At 34.4% G+C, this 27087-nt stretch overlaps 2 protein-coding genes across 7 annotated transcripts; one reads left to right on the plus strand and one right to left on the minus strand.

The window, feature by feature from the left end:
- On the minus strand, nt 1-26165 carry LOC145642427 (cytosolic endo-beta-N-acetylglucosaminidase 1-like). 6 transcript variants are annotated; one of them, XR_014115679.1, is made up of 14 exons: nt 25561-26165; nt 25310-25447; nt 24057-24166; nt 23872-23983; nt 23686-23793; nt 22695-22807; nt 21820-21901; nt 20813-20893; nt 20542-20597; nt 10053-10188; nt 8480-9179; nt 3850-3928; nt 1976-2089; nt 572-1012 (listed from the first exon to the last, which is right to left on the minus strand). XR_014115679.1 is itself a non-coding variant. In XM_081693608.1 (12 exons), the coding sequence occupies exons 1-11, from the start codon at nt 26125-26127 to the stop codon at nt 8481-8483; spliced, it is 2202 nt and encodes a 733-aa protein (XP_081549734.1). In that variant the 5' UTR covers nt 26128-26165; the 3' UTR covers nt 6507-6928; nt 8480. The 6 variants fall into 6 exon arrangements, 2 of the variants coding, with proteins under 2 accessions (XP_081549734.1, XP_081549735.1); XR_014115678.1 differs by having other exon boundaries at nt 3838-3928; XR_014115677.1 differs by lacking the exons at nt 572-1012; nt 3850-3928 and adding an exon at nt 1-280.
- Nucleotides 1954-2861, plus strand: LOC145642430 (LOB domain-containing protein 12-like). Its single transcript, XM_081693611.1, has 2 exons — nt 1954-2115; nt 2496-2861. Exons 1-2 carry the CDS (start codon nt 1954-1956, stop codon nt 2859-2861), a joined length of 528 nt encoding a protein of 175 aa, XP_081549737.1.
- Nucleotides 26166-27087: the final 922 nt, after the last annotated feature.

Below are 27087 nucleotides of genomic sequence, written 5' to 3' on the forward strand. Positions count from 1 at the left end.
TGAATAATAAAAAACATGTTCATGTGAGATATTTTTGAATTCGTTTCAACAAGCACTATCATAATATAAAACTTTTATAATTTTTACTTGTGGAGAATTAAAGTTATTGATTTTTAAAATTTTAAATTAACAAGCGTAATAAAAGAAATCGGTCAAGTAAAAAAGAACAGAGAAATTATTATTTATATGAGAGTGAAGAATAACTCAACTGGTTAGAGCTCCCCTCTCCCGATTCCAAAAAATCTTGAGATCGATTTTCATCAACTGCCCTTGTGGCTCTCTAAACACCAAAAAAAAAAAAAAAAAAAAAAATTATTATTTTTATGAGTAATTGAGTATGTTTAGAGTGATATTGTTGATGTTTTAATATTACATATTCAAATATGAGGTCCGCGCAACAATGATGGGTTAGCCCAAGATCCCCATTCTCCACCTGCTAGTATTTATACTTGTCAATTTGTCATATTAACCCCTTTTTTTTTTTTTTCAAAACCAAATAACATTACAAATAACTAAATAAGCGAATAACATTACGATTTAGAATATCGGCAGGTACACATTCTTATTCTATGTACAGTAAACTATAACCACTATGTACTTTTTCATATGTAATTTTATTATTGCAAAAGTAGAAATAATAATTTTACAGAGCAACTTGATACATGCTAGTGGTACTACTTCAATCCGAAATGAATATATACGATTGTCACATTTCCTCACCCTGCCACACAAATGTCTTGGTGCCTTTCTAGAACATGACTAATCACGGAAAGCTAACTAACCAAACAAATTGAGATCCTAATTAATCACATCAACGTAACCTCTCTCACTCTATGTTGATCGGACTCAAGTACTCTTATTTAACATGGACATGTGTCCAAGTGTCCTACTAATGTCCAATCGTCACACAGCCACCCCTAAGAACCCTGAATTGGCCTTTTCTACTTGGCTAGACATAAAAGGTGTTGAGATAAGTGACAACTAATTCTGAACGAAAGGAATATGTAACTACCTGCAAAATATCAACACAAGTGCCAAAATAATGGGAGTGATACAAACAATAATAGCCACAAAATCATAACTTAGAGGGCTTAATTATCCTCTTGCTGGTGAATGTGATAGATTATCAGCAGGAAACAATGGATCAGCTATATGGTTGTTAAGTTGTTTAATCAAATTATATAGATGTAATGCTATGACTATATCAGCTTCCAGAATGAACAGTTTTTTTGCATTGATTTTCCAGGAGACAATCTAGAGGATTATTCCTACACAGTATTATTCCATTTGTTAGCTAAGTTCATATAATTTTGGAAAAAGATAGTCTCTTCATTTTTTGTTACAAAGCACACAATTTTCAAACAATCCAAACCACTAATTTTTCACATAGCGTGTCAATTAAATTGCCTCAAAAATTATACCATTAGATCTATATTAAACAGTACTTTCATTTTCTTTCAAATTGTAAGACCAAAGATCAAATCCCGCTTACATCTTGTAGACCACCTAAGTCCTCATAATCCCTTGAGAGAGAATGAAAATAAGAAACTCTACAGTTCAAATCAAAAGATGATCTCATGAGAGAAATTTTATTCTAATAATGGGTTCCAACACCAATACCAGTTTATTACCCATTGTTTGATATGCCAACAAAAGGCCAAATCATTTCTAAATCCTCCATGACATAGTCACTCCCTTCTTTTCAGACATCATATCATAAAATATGGTTAATCATTTTTTAAATCTAATGATTTTTTTAATCATGTAACTTTTTGTAAAAAAATAATTTTTAACTAAGTGCACGAAAGCTCACACAAGACTTGGTATTATAAATAGCCACACCCTTTTTCTCATTTTTTCCAAACCATAGGCCTTTATAATTTTTTTTTTCTTTCCCAGTTCTTAGCTTTATTTACCCTTTGTTCCATATATTTCTCCAGTAAACTCAACAAAATGGGTGGCAATGGAACTTCACCTTGTGCTTCTTGCAAGTTGCTCCGTCGTCGATGTGCCAAAGACTGCATTTTTGCTCCTTACTTTCCTTCCGACGACCCCCACAAGTTTGCCATCGTTCATAAAGTTTTTGGAGCTAGCAATGTCAGCAAAATGTTACAGGTGAGTATGGGCAAACACAGACTACATCACAAAACTTTTATGCACTTCTACAAAATTAGACAAATGTTTTTACTTCATTAGCACTTCTTTTCTTATAAAAGTGAAATTTATATATCTGTAGATTAAGATTGCATACATCAGACTTTCCTAAATCCTGCTGACATCAGGATTTTTATAAGGAAGTTGCTAACTTTATGTAACTTATGCAAACTTCATGTACATACATTTCTGTATTCAGAAATAGTCTCTCTAGTCTCTACCCTCCCAAACTAGTTAGGGGTAGACTGCATACATTGAACCTTCCTAAATCCTACCAAACTGAAGGATATTTACTGAGGTGCTGGTTCTAACTCCATATACTTGGATTCTTATGGATACAGGAGCTTCCAATGCACCAAAGAGCAGATGCAGTGAGCAGTCTAGTATATGAAGCAAATGCAAGGATGAGGGATCCAGTGTACGGATGTGTGGGTGCCATATCGTTCCTGCAAAACCAGGTTTCGCAGCTGCAAATGCAACTAGCAGTAGCTCAGGCAGAGATACTATGCATCCAAATGCAGCCAGAATCAAACAACATAACAACCCCAGTACATCAGAACAACTACGAGGCAGACGACAAGTCATTCCTCTTCCACAACAATCTTTCCCAACACCAGTACATCAATTTTCCGTCCTCAAGTGATCACCATGTAATTCAAGACTCTCTTAAAAGGGAGTCTTTCTTTGGACATGACATGGTTTCATAACTATGACATTATTATAATATATGGCATCCATGTTTTTGCCCTTTTTCTACACAATTCTATTTTTGATATCCTTATTCTTTATTATTAGCATTATTTTCTCCATGAAAAGAAATCACTCCAGAAGGATTGAACCAAGGAGGGTCCTATAGCTTACCCTAGTAAAACCCCGTAAAAAAAAAAAAAAAAAAAAAAAAAAAAAAAAAAAAAAAAAAAAAAAAAATCTTTTAGGGTTTTCAAATTTAATGCCTTTTTCTTGCTCTTGCAAATAAAATAAACAATAGAAATTGTCTAAAAGACAAAAGGTTGTACGCCCAAAAAAAAAAAAAAAAAAGGAATGAAAAGGTGAAGTATAGTAAAAGTTTGAAAACAAGGCCAAGTTGAAAGGAGTCAACTCTAACACGAGATACATGGAGAAGAACATAAATTAATTAAACTATGTTTAGCAAAATTATGCTAATAGTCTAGTTAGCTAGGAAAATTAATGCTCCTTACAACATTAATTCCCACCTTTAAACTCAAATGCACTAAACTAGGCTGTCTATAATTATTAGCATCAACTTTTTACTTCAAAACTTTTTGCAGTTTGATTTCTTCAAAAATAAAAATATCAGCAATATTCTGAGTTCTTTTGTTCAGCATTTTGAACTATACAGTTCAATATTAGTTCAGAACACAAAAATAAAGGGGACAAAATATCACTTTAAAAGAACAATATTCTTAAAAAATTCATGAGAAGTTAATCAAAATCTAAAAGAGCAAACAAACTTGCATGTGATAATAGGAATAAAAAATGATGGCTGCAATATGGAAAGAGTGTAAACTGACAACAGTCATCCTCAAACAGTCTAAATTGAGTAAATTTAATATTCAATGTCGGAACCTGTCATTAATGTGATATGTGAACAAACTTTTTGGAGGAAATTCTTACGAGTCTTTTCATAATTTTACTAAATTTTGTGGTAAGGATTGATCAAACCTTGAGCCATACCCTGTTCCTAGATTGAACCCAAGTGCCTACTAGCAGTCCGCCATTAACATGCGCATCACACATTGGCCTGTGCAGGGTACTTAACAAGAAAACATCAAACTAATCAACTAAAAATAAACTCTTTATACTAACTAGCAGTTAAAAGAGATTTATATATCCTCAATGAACTTTTTGTATAGGGTATTAGGGAAAATGAAACATATTTTCTACCAATTAACATCAATTATTCCATGTAAATATCCTAAGAAACATACATCATCTTTTACATATCACAAAATTTTCATTACCACCTCAAGATTTGAAGTCCTTAAGCACCAGAGCGGTGGAGCCGAGTGGTAATGAATTCAATGGAGTGATATATATGCATGTTTGTAAGCAAATATGCTTTATTTGGACATTCTGCAACAAATTACAGACATAATTCATGGCCACCCCTTCTAACAAAATTAATAACTTGTTAATGTAAGTCAGCTTCAAATTCGGATTGAAAAAGTCTCACAAAGCATCATTCATGTGCTAAGAATTCCAAGTACATATCTAAATAAAAAGTCCAAAACACAAGAAGCAGAAATCACTGTAACAAAAATTCTATAAATATACTATAATCATATGATATTACAAGCAGAATTCTTAACTGTGGAAGGAGAAGCTAGAATTTGATAGTGAGTGTCCATCAAAAATTTCACGTGGGAGGCAAGTGTTAGTGCTGAGTTCATGGACCAAGTATACTAAATAAGACAAAGATTTTTACATTTATTATATTATCCTCACCATATATTATAATGTAATACCATGTTTCTTCAAATCCATCTCTCCTTACAATTACATGTCTCATCAAAAGTAATGATTTTCTATAGAAAAAATAATAATTAAATGCAGAGGCAACAGGGACAATAGCTGACTCAAAGATTCTTCCTAACAATTGTTTATTAAGGGAAGCATTTTCCCAAGTCAAACTTCCAAACTTTTCTAAATTCCCATCTCAATCACACCCCCTTTTGTTTCTATAGCTCCTCTCACTATATATATATATATATATATATATATATATATATATATATATATATATATATATATCTTTGGCAGACACTAAATAGAAAAAAAAAGACCGTTTCTCGATTTGTGCGTGTCATCCTTTTATAGGACTAAAAGGAGCCATGCTAATCTTCACTGTAATTAATACACATAGAATCCGAGACTAGAAAACAGATTAATGGTCAGTAATTAATGTGTTTTCCGTATTTGTCCTATTCAGTCACAAGAACTTATAATTTAAGCATTTAGAATAGTCTTAGCACAGAAAAGTTTGTGAAGACCAAAGCATAGAATTTTGTCATGACCTGTTCCATGAAGTCCTCAATATGATACCTATAACACTTCCCTTAGAATGAAGTCACCACCAGATATTATGGATTCTTATTTGAAATTTTCTCCTAGAAATTTTATTATATAAGTAAAAGTTCAAAAACATTTTGGCATAAGAATTGCTGATATTTGGATAAGTATAGCAGTATCGAGGGAATATGATATAGGAAATTTGATTTACTCTATGTAAACCTATTACTCAAATAATTTGGAAGTTGAGGAAAATGGGAAAACCCTAATAACTAAAGTTGTACATTCTTAAAAAAACATTCTATTGAAGGTTTTCTAGTCCCCAAGAATCTTTCCTATGAGTTGCATGACTGCATTGTCTATAGGTTAAAAAAGAAGAAACATACAAAGAAAAACATCTAAGGGAAAAAAATATAGGTCACTCATAACAAGTCTGAGCATACCGAGTACAAAACAAAAAAAGAAGTGAAAACTACAATTAAATTCATACGGTCTATTTGTTTTAAGACAACATTTTCATCAGCAAATTTTAAAATCAGTCCATTTAAAAAATTCAAAACACAGTACAATGATTCTATCTACGTTAACAATAGACGTATAATTACTTTTAGCAAAATAGCTAATGAAAAACTTTGTTTCAATTATTTTGGTAAATCATTTGATCAAACTCTTTCGCTTAGAATCAACTTTCACAATAGTCTACATCTCTACAAAGCTACAGAAGCTGTTGGTGGTGGTGGCGGCAGTTGTTTTGGTGAACCATGGGAACATGTTAAAGTCACAAGCATCTGCATATTTCTATTGTCTTTCTTGACATCTGAATGAAAGAGGAGATAACAATCTGCTTCCCTTGGAATGTGACACATTTGGGTGAAAGAAAATAAATGGTAGAGCAGGAAAAGGTAGCAAATTAGTCAAATTGAAGAGGAATAACAAAAATAGTGCTCACAAAGAGAACATGGATGGAAAGTCAAAATAAAAAGACAAAAAGGCATTCTCCTTTGGATTTATCTATCAACCTCCAATGCAGCTTCTTTCTGGAGACAAGGATAGGAAGGATGGTTGTTTCTCATTTGAGGGCTCGAGGACAACTGATACCCAGGAAAAAAAGGTTGTTTGGTTTCTGAAATCCTTTATTTTCCCATGTTTTGGTTTTAACCCTTTCCTTTTGCTGCATCTTTCCTTTCTTCTTTTTAATTCCTTTCCACTCCTAAATCTTTCCCAAGTACTGGTTTTAACATTTTCCACACATGAAAGTAGTTCTCCATCAATTCCGAATTCTCAGTCCACTGCACCCACAGTTCTTACTCTGATCATCAGTTAAAATATAGTCACTTGAGAGTTATATACCCCCCCAAAAAAAGAGTAATTTTTTATACAATAACTTACAGTTCGGTGTTTCAAGTGTATTATCCTAAACAAACAAATGCTTTCAAATGAAAGGGATTATTATAAGTTTAGAGTTTGACAATTTACTACCAACTTATCAAATAACCTGTCTTAAAAAAGGGTTCCACAATAACCAATTGTAGAAGGCCACATCACTCATGAAATGTTGGTGGGGTCTCCAGAGAAAAGGATGAAGCTAGTAGCTACTACCAACAATGATTTAAACCTTTTCTTCCACTTGTGACTGGCTTTTATTGCTTTTTCATCATCGTCATCAAGAACAGGTAATTCACATTTGCAAATGAAGCTTAAACAGAGTTGTCAACAATCTTCCAAGCACTTTTCATTGTATATCCTGTTTAGTAAAACACTTTCTACTCAATTTCAGAATTATTGATACACCTATTCAAGCACACTATATTTTATTTTAAAACTTGTATAAGTATTTGATAAGAACATTCAAGCACACTTTATATCATACATTTAAAGCCATATATTAATCTTTTTAACGAGAAATGTGTTTATTAGGGACTGTATAGGAGACTTTTACTTTAGCTTTATAATGGCAAATTATTACTCAGATTGGATACAAGTAATGAGCTCAGGTATATATCCCAGCTTAAACTTGGACAATATAAGAAAATTTTGATCTTTTTGGATCAAAATGAAGTATCATGTATCCAGTATCCACATATATATAAATAACAGATCATTTTTTTTTTAACACCTTAATCAACTAAAATACCTTTTCATTTAAAAAAGATGACAAAACAATTTTTTTCGGTAGGAAATAGGGTAAATATTATAACTTCACAATTAACAAAATTAATCGGTCACTAAGGGCCTGTTCTCTTCGGCTTATTTTCAATTCAGTTCAGATCCTAATTTCCTTCTCTCATAAAATGTTCAGTTCAGTAAATGAGAACAAGCCCTAAAGAATGAAAATCTTCAAATTACTATTTTAAGTGAAAGACACACCAGGGAAAATATAAAGATGGTTCAAAAGTGGAAATAAGAGTACCCCTGTCCTAAAGGCAACTACCACACTCATAATCTTTTAAAAAATAGAACGTGAAATTTTTTTACATATCTCAAGTGAGTTAGAATTTATAAATATTTTCTATTAGAGAAAAGACAAGCAGATAAATTTGGAAGAAGAAAAGGTCAAAAGGTCACACACACAAAATCCAAGAGACATCATCTCAAATCTTTTTTTTGCATCACAAGATAGGAAATTAGTAATCACAATGACCCATCAAAGATTTCTCTAATGGTTCAGCAGTACAGTAATTTATATTCTACAAGGTGAAAGGGAGATGGAGATCTCAAAAGATAATAATCTTTTGCAAAATTCATATAATATCCTTCACGTCACTGGAATTAATTTTATATCTTAACTTGAAATTTAATAAATTTGACGTAACAAAGTTTTGTTTAAGGATAAAGACATCCCCTAAAATTCTATTGAGAAAAGACAAATCTAACCAATCAAAGTGAAAAACTTGTGTGCAACTCCTCACCTTTATTTTTCAGTGACACCAATTGGGCTTAGGCCTACGGGTGTAGGTGACTGGTTATATTGTAAAGATATATAAAGAAATGATACTTTCTTATAATGTTTGGGAAGATTTGTAACGTGTAAGGGTGAGCCAATGCCCCAAGATTAGTTGCCAAATTTGATCACAAGATAATTTAAACTGCACGTTGCATAAAGGACATCATCACAATCATTTTATTTTTTGTCACATATGGAACTAATCCATAAATATCCAGTCACAAAACCTTATTGTAATCATAAATTAGTAAAGAAAGCCATTATAACATCTAAATATCCAATTATTAAAATATACATAAAAAAAATTAAAATAAAATAAAAGGAGAAGATAGTCAATCAATGGTAGCTAACCTTAAATATTCAATTGAAAGTATGGAGAATCATTGAGTGGTTGACAAGTCCCATCAACACCACAAACTTGGATGACAAATTTGAGAGCAGAAATACCAGAAGGAACTAGCAACTCAGAAACATAAAAGGATTCCACAAATGCTACTCCAAGAAATTCCTGTACATCTTGAAGATTTACATCCAGATTTGCATCTTCTTCTGATGTTTTCTCGACATAAATGTTGTATTTCTGAATTTCATTAAGACCAACTCCAACCTTAGATCTCCATACAATGGTAAGGGAAACAGACTTGGATTCATCCAAGCCAGCTTTCCATGATACATCTTGACCCTCAACGATCCATGAAGAAGAGAGTGGGAATTGTACATTATGACCAGAATATTGAATTAAGAGATGACCAAGGACTGCATAATACTCAGATGTCTCTCCCTCGTTGATTTTAGGTCTTAATTTGTAGCAGACTGCCCGAATTTCTGTTAGTGTATACCCTGGCATGGCATTCTCTTGTACGACCCACCCATCAGAGGACTCTGATTTGGTAATTCGATGAGGCATAATTACTTTGCTAAATTTGCTAGAGAACTGGTTCATGGTAAGTAAAGCATCCCCATGTGATGCAAGGAGCACTGATATAATCTCGCCCTCACTGGAAATAAATTCCAGAGAAATGCCCACCAGTGAGTCCCCATACGACTTCACCTGCAAACCAATTGAAATTTGAGTATTGTATGATTCATCAGTTAATCATTTCTAGTGCTGTACCAGCCAATAAAAATGTCCAGAATGGACAAAATATTTCGTGTTTCATATCATGATTGACAAGAACACTATTTAATTTTCAAAAGGAAGCAATGACAAAGATATTAGCTACAGTGCTAATCAAATACTCCTCCATGTAGCACAAATATCAACTTTATTTCAGTGAGAGACAGACCTACTTCACAAAATCCAGATAGGAAGGTCAGTTCATGAGCTTGCAATAGTAATGACAAGGCACATTACAGTGACACTCTATCAAAAATAGAGAGAGCTGAAAATCAAAGGCAGAGCCGCAGAGTAAATGATGATATAGTATGATCCAAGTACTTCATGATTTTGGGGTCTAACCCTCATTTTATGGATTGTTACACATGAGCACCAATATATCTTCTTAAGCACATGCTTCTTGGACAAATGAAAATAGCTCATAAGACAAATGTTTTCGAGGATTTTCTTTAGACTATTTAGAGCTGGGCATTTTTAGTAGTATCATCGCCAGAAGAACGTCATTTAAACTCAAAATGTTTCATAAGAACCAAGCAAAAAATTATCCACCAAATTCATCTTTACTTGTCAGATTATAATTGAATGATTGTAACTAGAGTAGACCCAGATGCTAATTATATTGAACTGCATTACATCATGTTTAAGTCTCAACCTGAATTTATTGCAGGAAAACAGAAATTTTAGTATGACTCTTTTGAGTGCGGGGAAATGGCATGCACAACCATCATTGAGAAACAAAATGTTAAAAGTGAAACACTAGTGTAACCGGGAAAATCTAACAGAGCTGAATATTTGAAGATGGCTTACAGAAAATGTGAAGCCCACAGCTGGATCCCCTAGGAGAAGTTTTGCTTGAAATAGCCTTTTTGTGAAATAAGGAATGCTTCCAAGAATGCTTTTAAACGTGACATTCCCACCTCCATTATAAGATTCCTCCTCAAGGCTGAAAATTAAGTGTATCACTTCATTAGAACTTAAAATAACAAAGTAATAAGCTAATAGCAATCACAACCACTGCAAGAGAAGATCATACAGAGGCAGGATTTAGAAAGGGTGAGAAGCACTCTCTACAAACCTTACCATTACAAGCGAAGATTTTTTTTTTATTTTTTATTATTTTTTTTTATTTTATTTTTTAAACTAAATAAACCATTGATGAAATCTGATTATCCTACAATCTTAATTCTTAATTGATCGAAGTCTATAAAAAAGGATTTCTTCAGCATGTGCCCTACTATTAAACCACCAATCTAATAACTTTAACAAGTGAAGTGAGCAATGTTACAAGGTACGTGGTTCGATACGAAACGTGGTACGGAAACGGATACGCGGTACGCTACCCATGATGAATCCGGTACGATTGGGTACGAAATAAATTAATAAAATATATGGGTGATTTTTATTAATAAGATTTTGATTTGGAAAATAATATAAAACGTAGTTGTATCATTCCTTGCTTGAATTTATGTGGGCTAGTGAATTGCTTAAGAAAATAGAGTACATAATATATATTTGTATAATAAAAAGCCCAAAGACTTAAGCCCATTTGGAACAGAACCCTAGCCGCCACCCTATGTACTACTGTGTAAAACAGAAGAGAGGAGAGAGGAGAGAAGAGAGAGAAAAAACTACTCCGAAGAAATAAAATCAGAAGAGAGAGAAAATGCATTGGAAATATCGGGAAGAAACCATTGAACGTTGCACAAGAAGAATAACCGCTTAGCTGCTACCAAAGTCGCCTCCTTCAGCGATCTAGATCGCGAACCCCAGCGACCCAAGTCGCGTTTGTTCCGCGTTCCGATAAGCGCGACTCAGTTCGCGATTCGTGGCTACGTACCGCGAACCTTGTAACACTGGAAGTGAGGCAGTAAGGAAGGGCAAATTCATGTGGCATTACCCACACAACTGCAAAAAGGGCTATTCCAACCTTATCCCCAAAAATTAAAGAGGGTGTACAACCCCGAGCCTAAACAAAATCCAAAGTAAAATTCACTCAATATTTTTATGCCACTCCCTCTCTAACTGATCTCTTCGATATACTACCTCCGTTACATATTATGTGCAATTTTTGGGTATTATTTGTGAGATATAAAATATTCAAAAGTTGCACATAATATGTATCAGAGGTAGTATAACTCAATTACTAATCACATAAATTTTGAGGAAGCTTGATTTGAATTGTTTTCAAGGAACATATCCTCTCAACCAACAGTGTAATTAGCATAATTGAATAGTAAGCACAATTGATCAATATTGTAGATAATAATCAATGATGACAACACAACTTCAAAATATTTTACAGCTGTTAATAAATAAGGGCATACCCCCATAAAAAGTAGGATTTGTTGAGGACAGGTTAGAGCTGTCAATTCGGGTAAACGGTTTGAGTTTGGGTCGGTAAGAGTGGGTCGGTAAGAGTCGGGTCAATTCGGATTAATTCCATAACCTATGCGAGTTTGGGTCGGTAAGAGTCGGGTCAATTCGGATTAATTCCATAACCTATGCGGGTCGGGTTTGGGTTGGGTTCGGCAAGTTGTAAACCGGTAAATTGGCCATTTAAAGGCAAATTGGATGGTTCCACCCACCCCGGAGGATATCAGGGAACATAATAAACATTTCGACGATTTTTATTTCGGGCGAAAAAAAGTCAAAAAATTCAAAAATTGAAGGCTAATATCCAACAATTTTTATCTTGGTGTCATATAATGTCGTTTGGAACCATATGTAATCATTATTTGTTGTCATAAATGTTCGTGATATGCTAGAGTAAATGAAATCGGTGCAAGAAGTTACCAGTAAATTGGTCGTTTAAAGACAAATTGGATGGCTCCACCAACCCAATTGGACTCCCGGAGGGTATTAGGGATCTTGGTAAACATTTCGAAATTTTTTATTTCTGACGAAAAACCGTCAAAAAATTCCAAAATTAAAGGCTAATATCCACGCTTTTTGAGAAATTTTGGAGATTTCGAGACTCGGTGTCGAAAAGTCTCGAAAATTTAAGGGATACATCTCGGGGTCATATAATGCCGTTTGGAATCATATATAATCATTCATTGTTGTCATAAATGTTTGTAGTAGGCTTGAGTTAATGAAATCGGTGCAAGTTGTAAACCGGTAAATTGGCCGTTTAAAGGCAAATAGGATAATTCCACCCACCCAATTGGACTCCCGGAGGGTATTAGGAACCATTGTAAACATTTCGGAAATTTTTATTTCCGAGCGAAAATAAGTCTAAAATTCCAAAATTGAAGACTAATATTCACGCTTTTTGAGTAATTTTGGAGGTTTCAAGGATGTCGAAAAACCTTAAGATTTTAGGGGATACACCTCGAGATCATATAATGCCATTTGAAACCATATATTATCATTATATGTTGTCATAAATGTTTGTGGTAGAGTTGAGTTAATGAAATCGGTGCAAGTTGTAAACCAGTAAATTGGCCGTTTAAAGGCAAATTGGATGGTTCCACCAACCCAATTGGACGCCCAGAGGGTATTAGGGACCATTGTAAACATTTCGTATTTTTTTTCTGGGCGAAAATAAGTTAAAAAATTCTAAAATTGAAGGCTAATATCCACGTTTTTTGAGGTATTTTGTAGGTTTCGGGGCCCAGTGTCGAAAAACCTTAAGATTTTAGGGGATACATCTCGGGGTCATATAATGCCGTTTGAAACCATATATGATCTTTATATGTTGCCATAAATGTTCGTGGTAGGCTTGATTTAATGAAATCAGCTAAAGATGTAAACCGATAAACAGGTCGTTTAAAGAAAAATTGTATGGTTCCACCTACCCAATTGGACTCTCGGAGGGTATTAGGACCATGGTAAACATTTCGCCAATTTTTATTTCCGGGTGAAAAAAGTAAATTCAAAAATTGAAGGCTAATGTCTACGCTTTTTGAGAAATTTTAGAGTCTTCGAGGCCCGATGTCTAAAAGTTTTGAACTTCTAGGGAATACATCTCGGGATTATATAATGTTGTTTGGAACCATATATGATCATTATTTATTGTCATAAATGTTCGTGATAGGCTTGAGTTAATGAAATCAATCCAAGTTGTAAACCGATAAATTGGCCGTTTAAAGGCAAATTGGATGGTTCTACCCATCCAATTAGACTCCCGAAGGGTATTAGGGACCATGGTAAACAATTCGGCAATTTTTATTTTCGGACGATAAAAAGTCAAAAAATTCCAAAATTAAAGGCTTATATCCACGCCTTTTTTAGAAATTTTGGAAGTTTCGGGGCACGGTGTCGAAAAGCCTTGAGATTTTAGGGAATACATCTCGAGGTCATATAATGCCGTTTGAAACCATATATGATCATTATATGTTGTCAGAAATTTTCGTGGTAGGTTTCAGTTAATTAAATCGGTAAATTGGTCGTTTAAAGACAAATTGGATGGTTCCACCACTCAATTGAACTACCGGAGGGTATTAATGACCATGGTAAACATTTCGGCAATTGTTATTTCCGGGCTAAAAAAAGTTAAAAAAAAAAAATTCCAAAATTGAAGTCTAATATCAACGCTTTTTCAGAAATTTTGGAGGTTTCGGGGCTCGGTGTTGAAGGTCTTGAAATTGTAGGGAATACATTTCAGGGTCATATAATGTCATTTTGAATTATGTATGATCATTATTTGTGGTAATAAATGTTCGTGGTAGGTTTGAGTTAATGAAATCGGTGCAAGTTGTATACCGGTAAATCGCTATTTAAAGGCAAATTGAATGGTTCCAACCGACCAGGTGGACTTTCAAACGGTATTAGGGACCACAGTAAAATTACGGTAATTTTTATTTCCTAGGAAAAAAAGTCAGAAAATTCCAAACTTTAAGTCTAAGATCCACACATTTTGCGAAATTTTGGTGGTTTCGGTGTTGAAAAATCTTAAAATTTTAGGGGATATATCTCGAGGTCATACAATAACGTTTGGAACCATATATGATCATTATATGTTGTCATAAATGTTCGTGGTAGGCTTGTGTTAATGAAATCAGCGCAAGTTGTAAACGGGTAAATTGGCCATTTAAAGGTAAATTGGATGGTTCCACCTACCCAATTGGACGCTAGGAGGGTATAAAAGACCATGGTAAACATTTCGAAAATTTTTATTTCCGACTAAAAAAGGTTAAAAAAAATTACAAAATTGAAGTTTAATATCAACGCTTATTGAGAAATTTTGAAGGTTACGAGCCTGGTATCGAAAATTCTTGAAATTTTAGGGAATACATTTAAGGGTCATATAATGTCATTTGGAACCATATATGATCACTATTTGTTATCATAAATGTTCTGGTAGGCTTGAGTTAATGAAATCGACGCAAGTTGTAAACCGCTAAATCGGCTGTTTAAAGGCAAATTGGATGGTTTCACCCGACACGTGGACTCCCGGAGGGTATTAGGGACCATTGTAAACACTACGACAATTTTTATTTACGGGCAAAAAAAAGTCAAAAAATTCGAAAATTTAAGTCTAATATTCACACATTTTGCGAAATTTTGGAGGTTTATGGGCCGGTATCGAAATATCTTGATGTTCTAGGGGATATATCTCGAGGTCAAATAATGCCTTTTGGAACCAACTATGATCAATATCTGTTGTCATAAATGTTAGTGGTAGGCTTGAGTTAATGAAATCGGTCCAAATTGTAAACCGGTAAATTGGCCATTTAAAGACAAACTGGATAGTTCCACCCACCCAATTGGACGCTAGGAGGGTATTAGAGACCATGGTAAACATTTCGGAAAAATTTATTTCCGGGTGAAAAGCAGTCAAAAAATTCCAAAATTAAAGACTAATATCCACGCTTTTTAAGAATTTTTAAAGATTTCGAGGCCCGGATTCGAAAAGCCTCGAAAATTTAAGGGATACATCTTGGGGTCATATAATGTCGTTTGGAATCATATATAATCATTATATGTTTTCATAAATGTTCGTGGTAGGCTTTAGTTAATGAAATCGGTGCAAGTTGTAAACCGGTAAATTGGCCTTTTAAAGGCAAATTGGATGGTTCCACCCACCCAATTGGACTCCAGGAGGGTATTAAGGACCAATGTAAACATTTCGGAAATTTTTATTTCCGGGAGAAAATAAGTTAAAAAGTTCTAAAATTGAAGGCTAATATCCACTTTGAGTAATTTTGTAGGTTTCGGGGCCCGGTGTCGAAAAACCTTAAGATTTTAGGGGATAGATCTCGGGGTCATATAATGCCTTTTGAAACCATATATGATCATTATATGTTGTCATAAATGTACGTGGTAGGCTTGAGCTAATGAAATCGGTTCAAGTTGTAAACCGGTAAACAAGCCGTTTAAAGGCAAATTGGATGGTTCCACCTACCCAATTGGACTCCCAGAGGATATTAGGGACCATGGTAAATATTTTGCCAAATTTAATTTCCGGGTGAAAAAAAGTCAAAAAAATTCAAAAATTAAAGGCTAATGTCTACGCTTTTTGAGAAATTTTGGAGTCTTTGAGCCTTGGTGTCTAAAAGTCTTGAACTTCTAGGGAATACATCTCGGGATCATATAATGTCGTTTGGAACCATATATGATCATTATTTATTGTCATAAATGTTCGTGATAGGCTTGAGTTAATGAAATCGGTCCAAATTGTAAACCGATAAATTGGCCGTTTAAAGGAAAATTGGATGGTTCTACCCACCCAATTGAACTCCCGGAGGGTAAGAGGGATCATGGTAAACATTTCAGCTATTTTTATTTTCGGGCGATAAAAAGTCAAAAAAATTCCAAAATTAAAGGCTCATATCCACGCTTGTTTAGAAATTTTGGTGGTTTCGGGGCACGGTGTCGAAAAGTCTTGAGATTTTATGGAATACATCTCGGGGTCATATAATGCTGTTTGGAACCATATATGACCATTATATGTTGTCATAAATGTTCGTGGTAGGTTTGAGTTAATGAAATCGGTGCAAGTTGTAAATCGGTAAATTGTCTGTTTAAGGGTAAATTAGATGGTTCCACCCACCCAATTGGACTCCCGAAGGATATTAGTATTCATGGTAAACATTTCGGCAATTTTTACTTCCGGGCTAAAAAAAGTTACTTCCTCCGTTTTTTTATTATTGCACCATAAGGGTTTGAGTACAAATATTTTGGTAGTGGAAAAAGTAATAGAGAAAGGTAAAAATACAAAATTGTCCATGTGACATATTGATAAATTAAAAAGTGTGAAAAAGCAAGGGTATGTTGGGTATTTGTAGTGTGAACACAAATAATTTTTTTCCTAAAGAGGAAATAGTGCAATATTTATGAAACTTCCTAAAAAGGCAAGTGGTGCAATAATAAAAGAACGGAGGAAGTAAAAAAAATTCCAAAATTGAAGTCTAATAACGACGCTTTTTCAGAAATTTTGGAGGTTTTGTGGCCCGGTGTCGAAAAGTTTTGAAATTTTAGGGAATACATTTCGGGGTTATATAATGTCATTTGGAACCATGTAGGTGGACTCCCGAAGGATATTAGGGACCATAGTAAAAATTACGGCAATTTTTATTTCCTATGAAAAAAAGACAAAAATTTCCAAAATTCAAGTCTAATATCCACACATTTTGCGAAATTTTGGAGGTTCCGAGGGCTGGTGTCGAAAAATCTTGAAATTCTAGGGGATATATCATGGGGTCATATAATGACGTTTGGAACCATATATAATCATTATATGTTGTCATAAATGTTCGTGGTAGGCTTGAGTTAATGAAGGCATTAGAGACCATGAAAACATTTCGAAAATTTTTATTTCCGGACGAAAATAAGTCAAAAAATTTCAGAACAAAAGGCTAATATCCACGTTATTCGAGTAAATTTGGAGGTTTCGGGGCCCGGTGTCGAAAAGCCTTAAGATTTTAGAGGATACATCTCTGGATCTTATAATGCCGTTTGGAACCATATACGATCATTATATATTGTCATTAATGATCCTGGTAGGCATGAGTTAATGAAATCGGTGCAAGTTGTAAACTAGTAAATTGACCGTTAAATAGCAAATTGGATGGTTCCTGTTAAATTTTTGAAACAATATGAAATGGGCCTGAGCAACCCGAACAAGGAGGAGGAGCGTTTGGTCCACAAACTAGGCTTTGGAGCTTCCATACTAAAACCAATTGGCAATAGTAGGAGGTACTCCTCTACCTTATAAAGTGAAACCATCTCTCCTCTTTCTCCAATGTGGGACACTCATAAGTGGGTTACAATGGGTTTCAACAGTTACACCCAGCGAAGTAGACCACAGAGGGTATTAGGGACCATGGTAAACATTTTGGCAATTTTTATTTTCGGGCGAAAAAAAACTCAAAAAATTCCCAAATTAAAGGCAAAGATCCATGCTTGTTGAAAAATTTTGGAGATTTTAAGGCCCAGTGTCGAAAAGCCTTGAAATTTTAGGATTACATCTCGGGGTCATATAATGTCGTTTGGAATCATATATAATCATTATATGTTGTCATAAATGTTTGTGGTAGACTTGAGTTAATGAAATCGGTGCAAGTTGTAAACCGGTAAATTGGCCATAAAGGCAAATTGGATGGTTCCATCCAGCCAATTGGACTCCCGGAGAATATTAGGGAACATGATAAATATTTCGGCAATTTTTATTTCCGTGCGAAAAAAGTAAAAAAATTAAAAAATTGAAGGCTAATGTCCACGGCTCCACGCCTTTTGAGAAATATTGGAGTCTTCGGGGCCCGATGTCTAAAAGTCTTGAAATTTTAGGGAATAGATCTCGGGGTCATATAATAACATTTAGAACCATATATGATCATTATTTATTGAAATAAAAGTTGTGATAGGCTTGATTTGATGAAATCAGTAAAACTTGTAAACCGGTAAATTGATCGTTTAAAGGCAAATTGGATGATTCCACCCACCCAAATGGACTCCCGGAGGGTATTAGGGATCATGGTAAATATTTCAAAAAAATTTATTTTCGGGGGATAAAAAGTCAAAAAATTCAAAAATTAAAGGCTAATATTCACGCTTTTTAAGAAATTTTGGAGATTATGAGCCCGGTGTCGAAAAGCCTCGAAAATTTAAGGGATATATCTCGGGGTCATATAATGCCGTTTGGAATCATATATAATCATTATATGTTGTCATAAATGTTCGTGGTAGGCTTGAGTTAATGAAATCGGTGCAAGTTGTAAACCGGTAAATTGGCCGTTTAAAGGCAAATTGGATGGTTTCACCCAAGGTACATTTCGGCAATTATTACTTCCGGGCCAATAAAAGTTAAAAAATTCCGAAATTAAAGTCTAATATCAATGTTTTTTGAGAAATTTTGGAGGTTTCGAGGCCAGTGTCGAAAAATCTTAAAATTTAAGGGAGTACATTTCGAGGTCATATAATGTCATTTGGAACCATGCATGATCATTATTTGTTGTCATAAATGTTCGTGGTAGGCTTGAATTAATGAAATCGGTGCAAGTTGTTTACCGGTAAATCGGTTGTTTAAAGGCAAACTGGATGGTTGCACCGATGGTATTAGGGACCATTGTAACAATTACGGCGATTTTTATTTACGGGATAAAAAAAAGTCAAAAAATTCCAAAATTTAAGTTTAATATCCACACATTTTGCGAAATTTTGGAGGTTTTAGGGCCCGATGTCGAAAAATCTTCGAATTCAAGGGGATATATCTCGGGGTCATTTGGAACCATATATGATCATTATATGTTATCACAAATGTTCGTGGTAGGCTTGAGTTAATGAAATCGGTGCAAGTTGTAAACCGGTAAATTGGTCGTTTAAAGGCAAATTGGATTGTTCCACCCAGCCAATTGGACTCCGTGAGGGAATTAGGGAATATGGTAAACATTTCGGCAATTTTTATTTTTGGGTGAAAAAAAGTCAAAAAATTACAAAATTGAAGGCTAATACCCACGCTTTTTGAGAAATTTTGGAGGTTTCCGGTAGAGCTGACAATTTAGGTAAACGGGTCTGGTTTGGGTCGGTAATAGTGGGTTGGGTCAACTCGGGTCGGGTCAATTCGGATTAATTCCAAATCTATGCGAGTTGGGTCATGCTTGAGTCGGGTCACGTCGGGTCATACTTCTTATCGGGTTTAGGCCGGGTTAATAATAGGTCGGGTTACATTCGGGTCGAGTTAGCAATAGGTCGAGTTTAATTCGGGTTTTCACGGATAAAAACAGGTAAGGGTAATTCTCGGGTACGATTAGGGTTCATTTAAAGTCAATAATTTGCGGGTTAGAATCAGGTCGGGTCATTCTCAAGTTTAAGTCGGGTTCGATTCAAGTCAATAATTTGCGGGTTAGAATCAGGTCGGGTCATTCTCGGGTTTGAGTCGGCTTCGGTTTAAGTCAATAATTTGCGGGTTATAATCAAGTTGGGTCATTTCCAAGTCAGGTCATTCTCGGATTCGAGTCGGGTTATGTTAAAGTCAATAATTTGCTAGATAATTACTATCATTTTTATCAAGCTAATTATTTTTTTTTACCATAATATATATGGCAATATACTAGGGAACTATAGTCTTTAATTTAGGAAGATAATTATCTCCTTTGAGCTTTGACCATACAACAACTATATACTATATTTAACTCTTAAATTTAAGGATGATTCTCCTTTCTTTTGCTGGCCTAGACCGACTTGGTCTCCCTAAACAAAATGCTTTGATCAACAATAATAAGGTGATCTAAATTGCATTTAAGGTGATTTGAAATCGGGTCAAGAACAATTTGGGTTGAATTTAGATCGGGTGAATAACAAGTCGTGTTGATTTCGAGTCGGGTTAGTAATAGGTCTGGTAAAATTCAGGTCGGGTCAATAACAAGTCGTGTTGAATTTGGGTCAGGTTAATAACAAGTCGGGTTGATTTCGGGTCGGGTTTGTAACAAGTTGGGTTAAATTCGGGTCGGGTTGAATTCAGGTGAGGTTAGTACCAAGTTGGGTTAAATTCGGGTTTTGACGGGTTAAAACGGGTTTGGGTCAATTTCGGTTCAAGTCGGGTTCGGTTCAGGTCAATAATTTCCGTGTTACATTCGGGTCGGGTTATCTCCAGGTGAGTTCATGTTCGGGTTCGGGTCTCACATACTCGGGTAAACTCGGGTCTAGGGTTGGTTTCAGGTCGAGTCAGGTCGGGTTTGGGTCACCATTTTTTCGGGTTCGAATGGTTTAGTTAATAATCGGGTTTGAGTCAGTATCTCGGTTCGAGTCAATTTTTGACAGCTTTAGATAGGTTGTGTGTGTGCGTAAATACATACACTAGCACAAGATATACAAACAGAACCTTTGAACAAAAAGGTGCAGTGGAATCTCTTACTTTACAAAAACTTGAGTAGCATCTGGTCCAGGGTCTCCAGAAAATTCCAGCAAAGGCTGCATACATGAATGAACTTAGTACATGAAGAAGCATGCTACAGTGCTTAGAAGTAAGCAGCATAAAACAATGTGTAAGTTTTTAATGAATATCTGTATTACTTCTTAAACTAAAAGTATCAAGCAAATGAATCAAGTTCAGAGAGATTAAACACAACTCAACCAAAAACAAAAGCCTGATGATTTGAACAAGGCAACATGCAGTATGTCCATACCTGAAAGCTTTGGCATGATAAGTTGCACCAATCAGCATTTGAAAGTTCCCTCCCATCAAGAGAAAAATGGTGACCACGGCCCTAGAGGAAAGAAAAAAAGATCTAACAACGTTAATCAATAATTAAATGATTTCATATCTAGAGCATTATATTACAAAATGTTGCCATGTCATAAGTGATGATGTGAACCTGAAAACGAAAAAAGAACAAAAAATCCTCACATTGCTTCTTTGGTCACTAATAGCATATCACAAATAAACATAATGGATTCAATACTGATCTTGCATACGCTAATTATAAATCAAAATTCTACAGTAAACATGCCCCCAAGGTGCCTTTAGAGTATACCAACCTAGAACTCAAGGATTTAAGTAACATATGTCTTTTTTGAGGAATGTATTTCAGTTAAAATTCATAGAATAAAAAAAAGCCTAAGTTCAGCTTAAATAATCTTAACAGAACAAATAAGAAAAGAAAGAGCAAAATCTATGTGACTCTTAGGAAATTAAGATTTCCATGGAGAGAAATGAAATTAATAGTTTAACCGTTTACTATTGCTATTGCTATCATTTCATTTACATCTACGCCATATATATGCATTTATACTCCATCCAAAGATGATAGTCACATATTCTATAGTAGGATGTCTGGAAAAACAATTTAAAAATATTGATGCATCATGCATGGAATTTCATGATGCTATGCATGCAGACGGGAAGGACACAACTTTGAGGATTCAAGTGATATTATATCACATTCTGAAATTTGATAGTTTGGGGTCGTTGGGATGATGCAACAACAGAAAGCGCTAAGAATAACATTCCCCTTACTTTCACATGACAAAGCAAAATCCTGAGATGCAACATAAGACACAATTCACACAACACAAGAAAAGGGTCCTTTAAGTCTATGCTCATTAATGTGAATCATGAGTGTCCTTTGTTCTGAGAAACTGCGACAACTAAGAGAGAAAATGAATAATTAAAGCAACAGGATCATATCACTACCTGATCAAAATCTGAGAAAAATGGGATTGTCGTTGGATAACTCTGCCTCACTTCCCAAGATTTTTCAATAAGATCCCACCAACTGCCAAAACAAAACAATAAATTTCGTCAATGTGAACCAACAAGGCAGCAAATCTGCAACTAAATTCAAAGACAATTAGAACAAAGATATAAGTGTCAATCAAGCTCATGATAATCTGGTAGTTGCTTTGCCTCTCCCCAAACGAGAAAGAGCATTAATTTTCGTAACTGAACAAGCACATGATAAATTATAAGAAGCAGCAGGTCTACCATATGCATGTAAGAACCAACAATGGAGCACAACCAAGAAGGCAAGAATCAACAGATGATGTAGTTTTACCATAAGAATTATTGACAAGCATGATTTTTTATTATATTTCAGAGTCTGGCACTTCAAATTCAAACATTTGATTGAACTGCCGCTAATATCCAAAGTTCACCATCTAACACCAAACAAGATTAACCAAAATTACATAACAAGCAAGCCAGGAACAATATAATGCAATCTTTGGTCTTATAATTTTTTTTCTTGATTGAACTGTCACTGATACCTACACTGCTCACCATCTATACCTATCAAATTGTCAGGATTATAACCAATGTTGCATCTCATATATTTCTATGAAAAAAAAGGAAGCTGAAAAGCATTGACAACAAACTGTTGAACAAGCTCGATATGGTACTTCCTTTATCCCACTATTTTTGTCCATGTTAATCTTCTATGAATATCAAGGTTTAACAGTTCAATAGAATTTGACTCATATCATGTTGATGTATTAGGGATGTCAAATGGATGTATGTAATTAATAGCTAAATAGCGTGTCAAAGTACTCAAAATAAGATCAGTTAGCTACCGGTTTTGAGCAGTCTGAAAATCTGGAGGTAGCTTTTTCTCATAGACCCATCCAGGTGCAAATATTGCAGCTGATACATCATCCTTCCTTATGACATCTAGAGCAAGGTTTGTCTACAATTTTGGAACAAGTAATTTCTAAATTAGAGGTTTCTTAGCATTTGCTTACCTGTCAAAGATTAATGAGCAAAAAATGTCACAGATATCTGCAATACAACTAAATAGCTTATAAATCCCTTTATGAGTAATCGCTCATTCACCCCTTATACCACTAATATGCATTATCTTCATTGTGCTCAACAGAATCATTAAAAGATCTTTCTATGTGAAGTGTGAGAAAAAGCTATAAAGTGGAGTAAGAGGAGTCTAGGTATTAAACAAATAATAGGCTTTACATTCCTTGGCTCCACAAGGAAGTGGCAAATGGCAAGGGCGCAAGGCTTACTCTTGTAGTCATGAGTTTAATCCCTTTAAGTATTATTTTGTTGTATCCAAGAGGTTGTATTGATGGAAGAATAATATATCAGCAGATATATCCTTGGAGGCCAAGATATCTTTTGGTGGTGCAAACTTAATACGGTGGTAAAGTTTAGAATAATAAGACTGCATGGCTAATTACTTCTGTAAGGTAAAGATAGCAGAAACAATTACAATAATAATACCAAGCAGTGGTGATATTTTCCTTAGGTAACTACATACAAAGAAAGAATCATGAACCAGAGTCCTTTGAATTTTTTAAGGAGTTCATAGTGCATTAGCTGCTAAGTCTATTGAGTATTGACAACAGATACTTTAGGTTAAATCTTTTATGATGATAGATGATTGTAATTACAATCAATCAGAAATATCAATGCTGGGTAAATTCCATAGCAAATTTTATCTATTGTCAAATTTATAACACTTGTATATCATCAAATTCCCTGTTTTAAATGTGGTAACTTTACTTAACAAGAAATAGAGACATGAAAAAAGAAAGCAAAGGAGATACTTACAGTCCACTCCCCTCCACCAAAAGTGTTCCTTCCAAATACATCTATTCCCATATAAACATCAAACTTTCTATCACCAGCAATATTAGCAGAGAGCTTCGGGAAGTCTTTCTGTGATGTAACCAAATAGTTAAATTAAAACACTTAATAATCACCCCTGTAGCAGAAAAGGAAAAATAAAACACCAACCTTCCATGTGTAGTTTATAAAAATGCCATCACACAGATCAAAAAAGGCTTTGTTCTTGTCATTCAGCTGATCTTGCCAAGCAAGGTCACCATGAACAGTAACACTATCGTACCTGCAGGTAGCAACAAAACATCAAGAGCTGTTCACACACACAGAAAGAAGACAGGGAGATCTTCAGTACATACCATATCACCAAAGATCCAGGTTTTGACATATGCATCAAATCTGTCAGATGGCTGACAAATGCCTTCAAATTTGCTACCTCAGAAGGATTTATTTTGACCTCCATATTGATCTGCAAGTAGCTTAAATTAACATTTAAAATAAAAAAGAAATAAAAGCATTTTAATTAAAAAACGAAAAGAAAAAAATTAAGAAGCTTACAAATATTAAAAAGTCACAAAAATCCCAGTAGCATATTTGCTTTATCTCTTGGAACCAAGAAAAGAATATAATCATGTTCCTTCTATGGCTTTGTCAAAGATCTAGTTAGAAGTATGGTGTATTCTCAATAAATCAATCAGTTGTCTGATCCAATCTTTGTAGAAGCCTAGAACCGTAAATTAAAACTATCTATAATATTCTCTGAGAACTACCAATAGAATACAATATACCAAACTCACAAGATGAAGACAAAGCTGTAGCTGTTCACTTAAACTTGGGGTTCGTAACTTTTATACTAATAAGAAATTTTATAAGATAGACTTTGAGGCGTGTCAACTATTTTTTAAAGGAGACCAAGAGCAAGACTAATATCAGCTGTCAGTTTTGATCCCCATAAAATAAAGTCAATTATGTACAAATTTAAGAAGTGACATTAAAAGATATCTGAAACAAAAGGGTGATACAATGGTCACAATTCTTTTTAAGTATCAAGTTGCCTAACATTTATAGCATCAAGAGTTACGCAGAGTAAAAATACATGGTATGTCATAGTGAGAACTGAGAAGTCATTTCAACATCAAGCAAAGCTCTTCCATCTTTAGTATCAGTCAAAACCTCACATGAAAGACCAGCCATAAGAAGAAACAGGTCAATTGTCAACTAGAAATCCAAAAACGATTTCCCCTTGACAAAATCCTTTCTTGACTGTCTTTAGCTGCAATAACGTCTCTCGGATTTACCAGAATCAATGAGACTACCCTCCTTCCCCAGCAATAACAATGTAAACCCCACAAACACACGAGTATCCTAAGCAAGGTAGATAAGAAGACACTCCCAAGAAAAAATAGAGACAGAAGAGAAAATATGTTCAGAGGGTATCCTGTCCGATAGTTCACTGTCATTTGTTGTGCAAACATCCAAGCTACAATATAACTAACCATCCAATCATCTACTAATGCCAATTTACATTTGCCAATTGCCAAAAAAAAATTGCAATACACAAAAATCAGGCAAAATATGAAAAAATACTATAATAAAAAAGAGGATAATTTACCAGCCATCCATCAAATCCAAGAGCAATAGCAAGCTCGGCCAATCGTTCAGCACACATTCGAGCATACTCGATACTTGATAGCAGTTGATCACTTATGATCCTACCCTCATCCCATTCTGTCAAGAAGGTCCCCAACACCTAATATATAGAACATAACCACAACAAATTACTAAATTAGAACACGAAGTACGATTTTACAAAAACCATCTATTGCTTAAGTACTAATCTAGTTACTCGATCAAAAAAAGTACCTTAACTCCATGCTTGTGAGCAGCATTAACCCAAGAAGGAGGAGGAAGTGTAACCAAATTATGAGAAAAATAAACAAAAACATCCATCAAGTACCAATGCCAAATAGCATAAGCATCAGAATTAGTCCCACCTTGAACCCACTTATCATCATCCAAGTACCCACCAGCCATATCATGGCAAACCAAAAGCCTAGGTTTTTGGGGCAAATTCAAATCCCCATTCAAAGGGGTTGTAGATTTATTAAAAGGGTAGTGAAATGAATCAAAATATGATCTTGATTCGAGCTCTTGGAGGGTTTTGATTGGGTATGAAATTGGATTTGATGGTTGTGATGGGTCAAATTTTGGTGGGTCTGAAAGCGGTAATTCAGGGGATTTTTGAGATGAAGCCATGATTGAAGGAGGAAGGAGAAGAGAGAATTTAGTTTTGATTGAGAGAATGAAGTTTTTGGTTGAGATTAGGGTTTCTCTTTTCAAAAAGGCGCGAAGAAGGCGATTTAGCATTTGAAGGAAGAAGACGATGATGATGAAGAACAAGACTAGGAGGAGTGACTTAGCCGTTGACATTACTTTCTACTTTACTTAAATCATCCGAAAATAATGTGAAGGAAAGAATCTAAGGATGGTGTCACAATTTTACACCTTTTGAGCCGATTTTTGTACTCGTATTATGGACTCATAATTAGGAGGCGAGTTTAGGACGTTAGGTATCTAGTTTTTCGTAAGTTAAATACGGAGTATTTAGTTTTTTATCTATAATTCTATATTTCTATGTATTATTTTCATAATACATGTCAATATATATACTTTTACTTAGTAGTACATTTTATAAATTTGTTCCACAAAGCAAAGTGTAATTTTCATATTTTAAGGATTTAACCACCAAAATTTAGTAGGAGGCTTAACTCCTTTTTTGTAAGAAAAAGAAAAGAGAAAAGAGAAAAATGGGTACTTTCAAATTTGTCAGTACACATTACAATTTAACTCTCAATTATCACGACTTTAATTTAAAATTTTGTGTTATCTAATATTACGTATCATCAATTAAATTGCATAAAGTGGTTCTAAAATGATCAAAGCTTTAAAAGTCACTTATTTTTATCGATAAAGTTGTTTTATTTATTGTCTATTACATCACCCTTTGAATTTTGATTGAACTTACCCTTTAAAAAATTTAACTTCATTTGTGATGTAATAGCAAGCAACAACCCATAGTTCAAAGACAGGTTATATATATCACCTTTAAATTGGATAATAGTCATGCATAATATAAAATATAAAATGTTATACAATCAAATTACTATGAGGAACACTTTATTTGCTATTTAATAAATTATTAAGCTCATGCACTTCATGAACATTATTAAATTTGTTTATACTAAACATTTTAATTTAAGATTGATTATGCACATGCAATAATGAATGCTAGATTATAAAAATATTCAATCATAGTCTCAAGGAAAAAATCGTGTACAACTCATAGTTTGAGCCATTAGCATTAAGTTAGGTGCCTTGATAAGAAATATC

The sequence above is a fragment of the Chenopodium album genome, chromosome 8 (assembly GCF_948465745.1).
Source record: "Chenopodium album chromosome 8, dcCheAlbu1.1, whole genome shotgun sequence".
NCBI classification, from domain to species: domain Eukaryota; kingdom Viridiplantae; phylum Streptophyta; class Magnoliopsida; order Caryophyllales; family Amaranthaceae; genus Chenopodium; species Chenopodium album.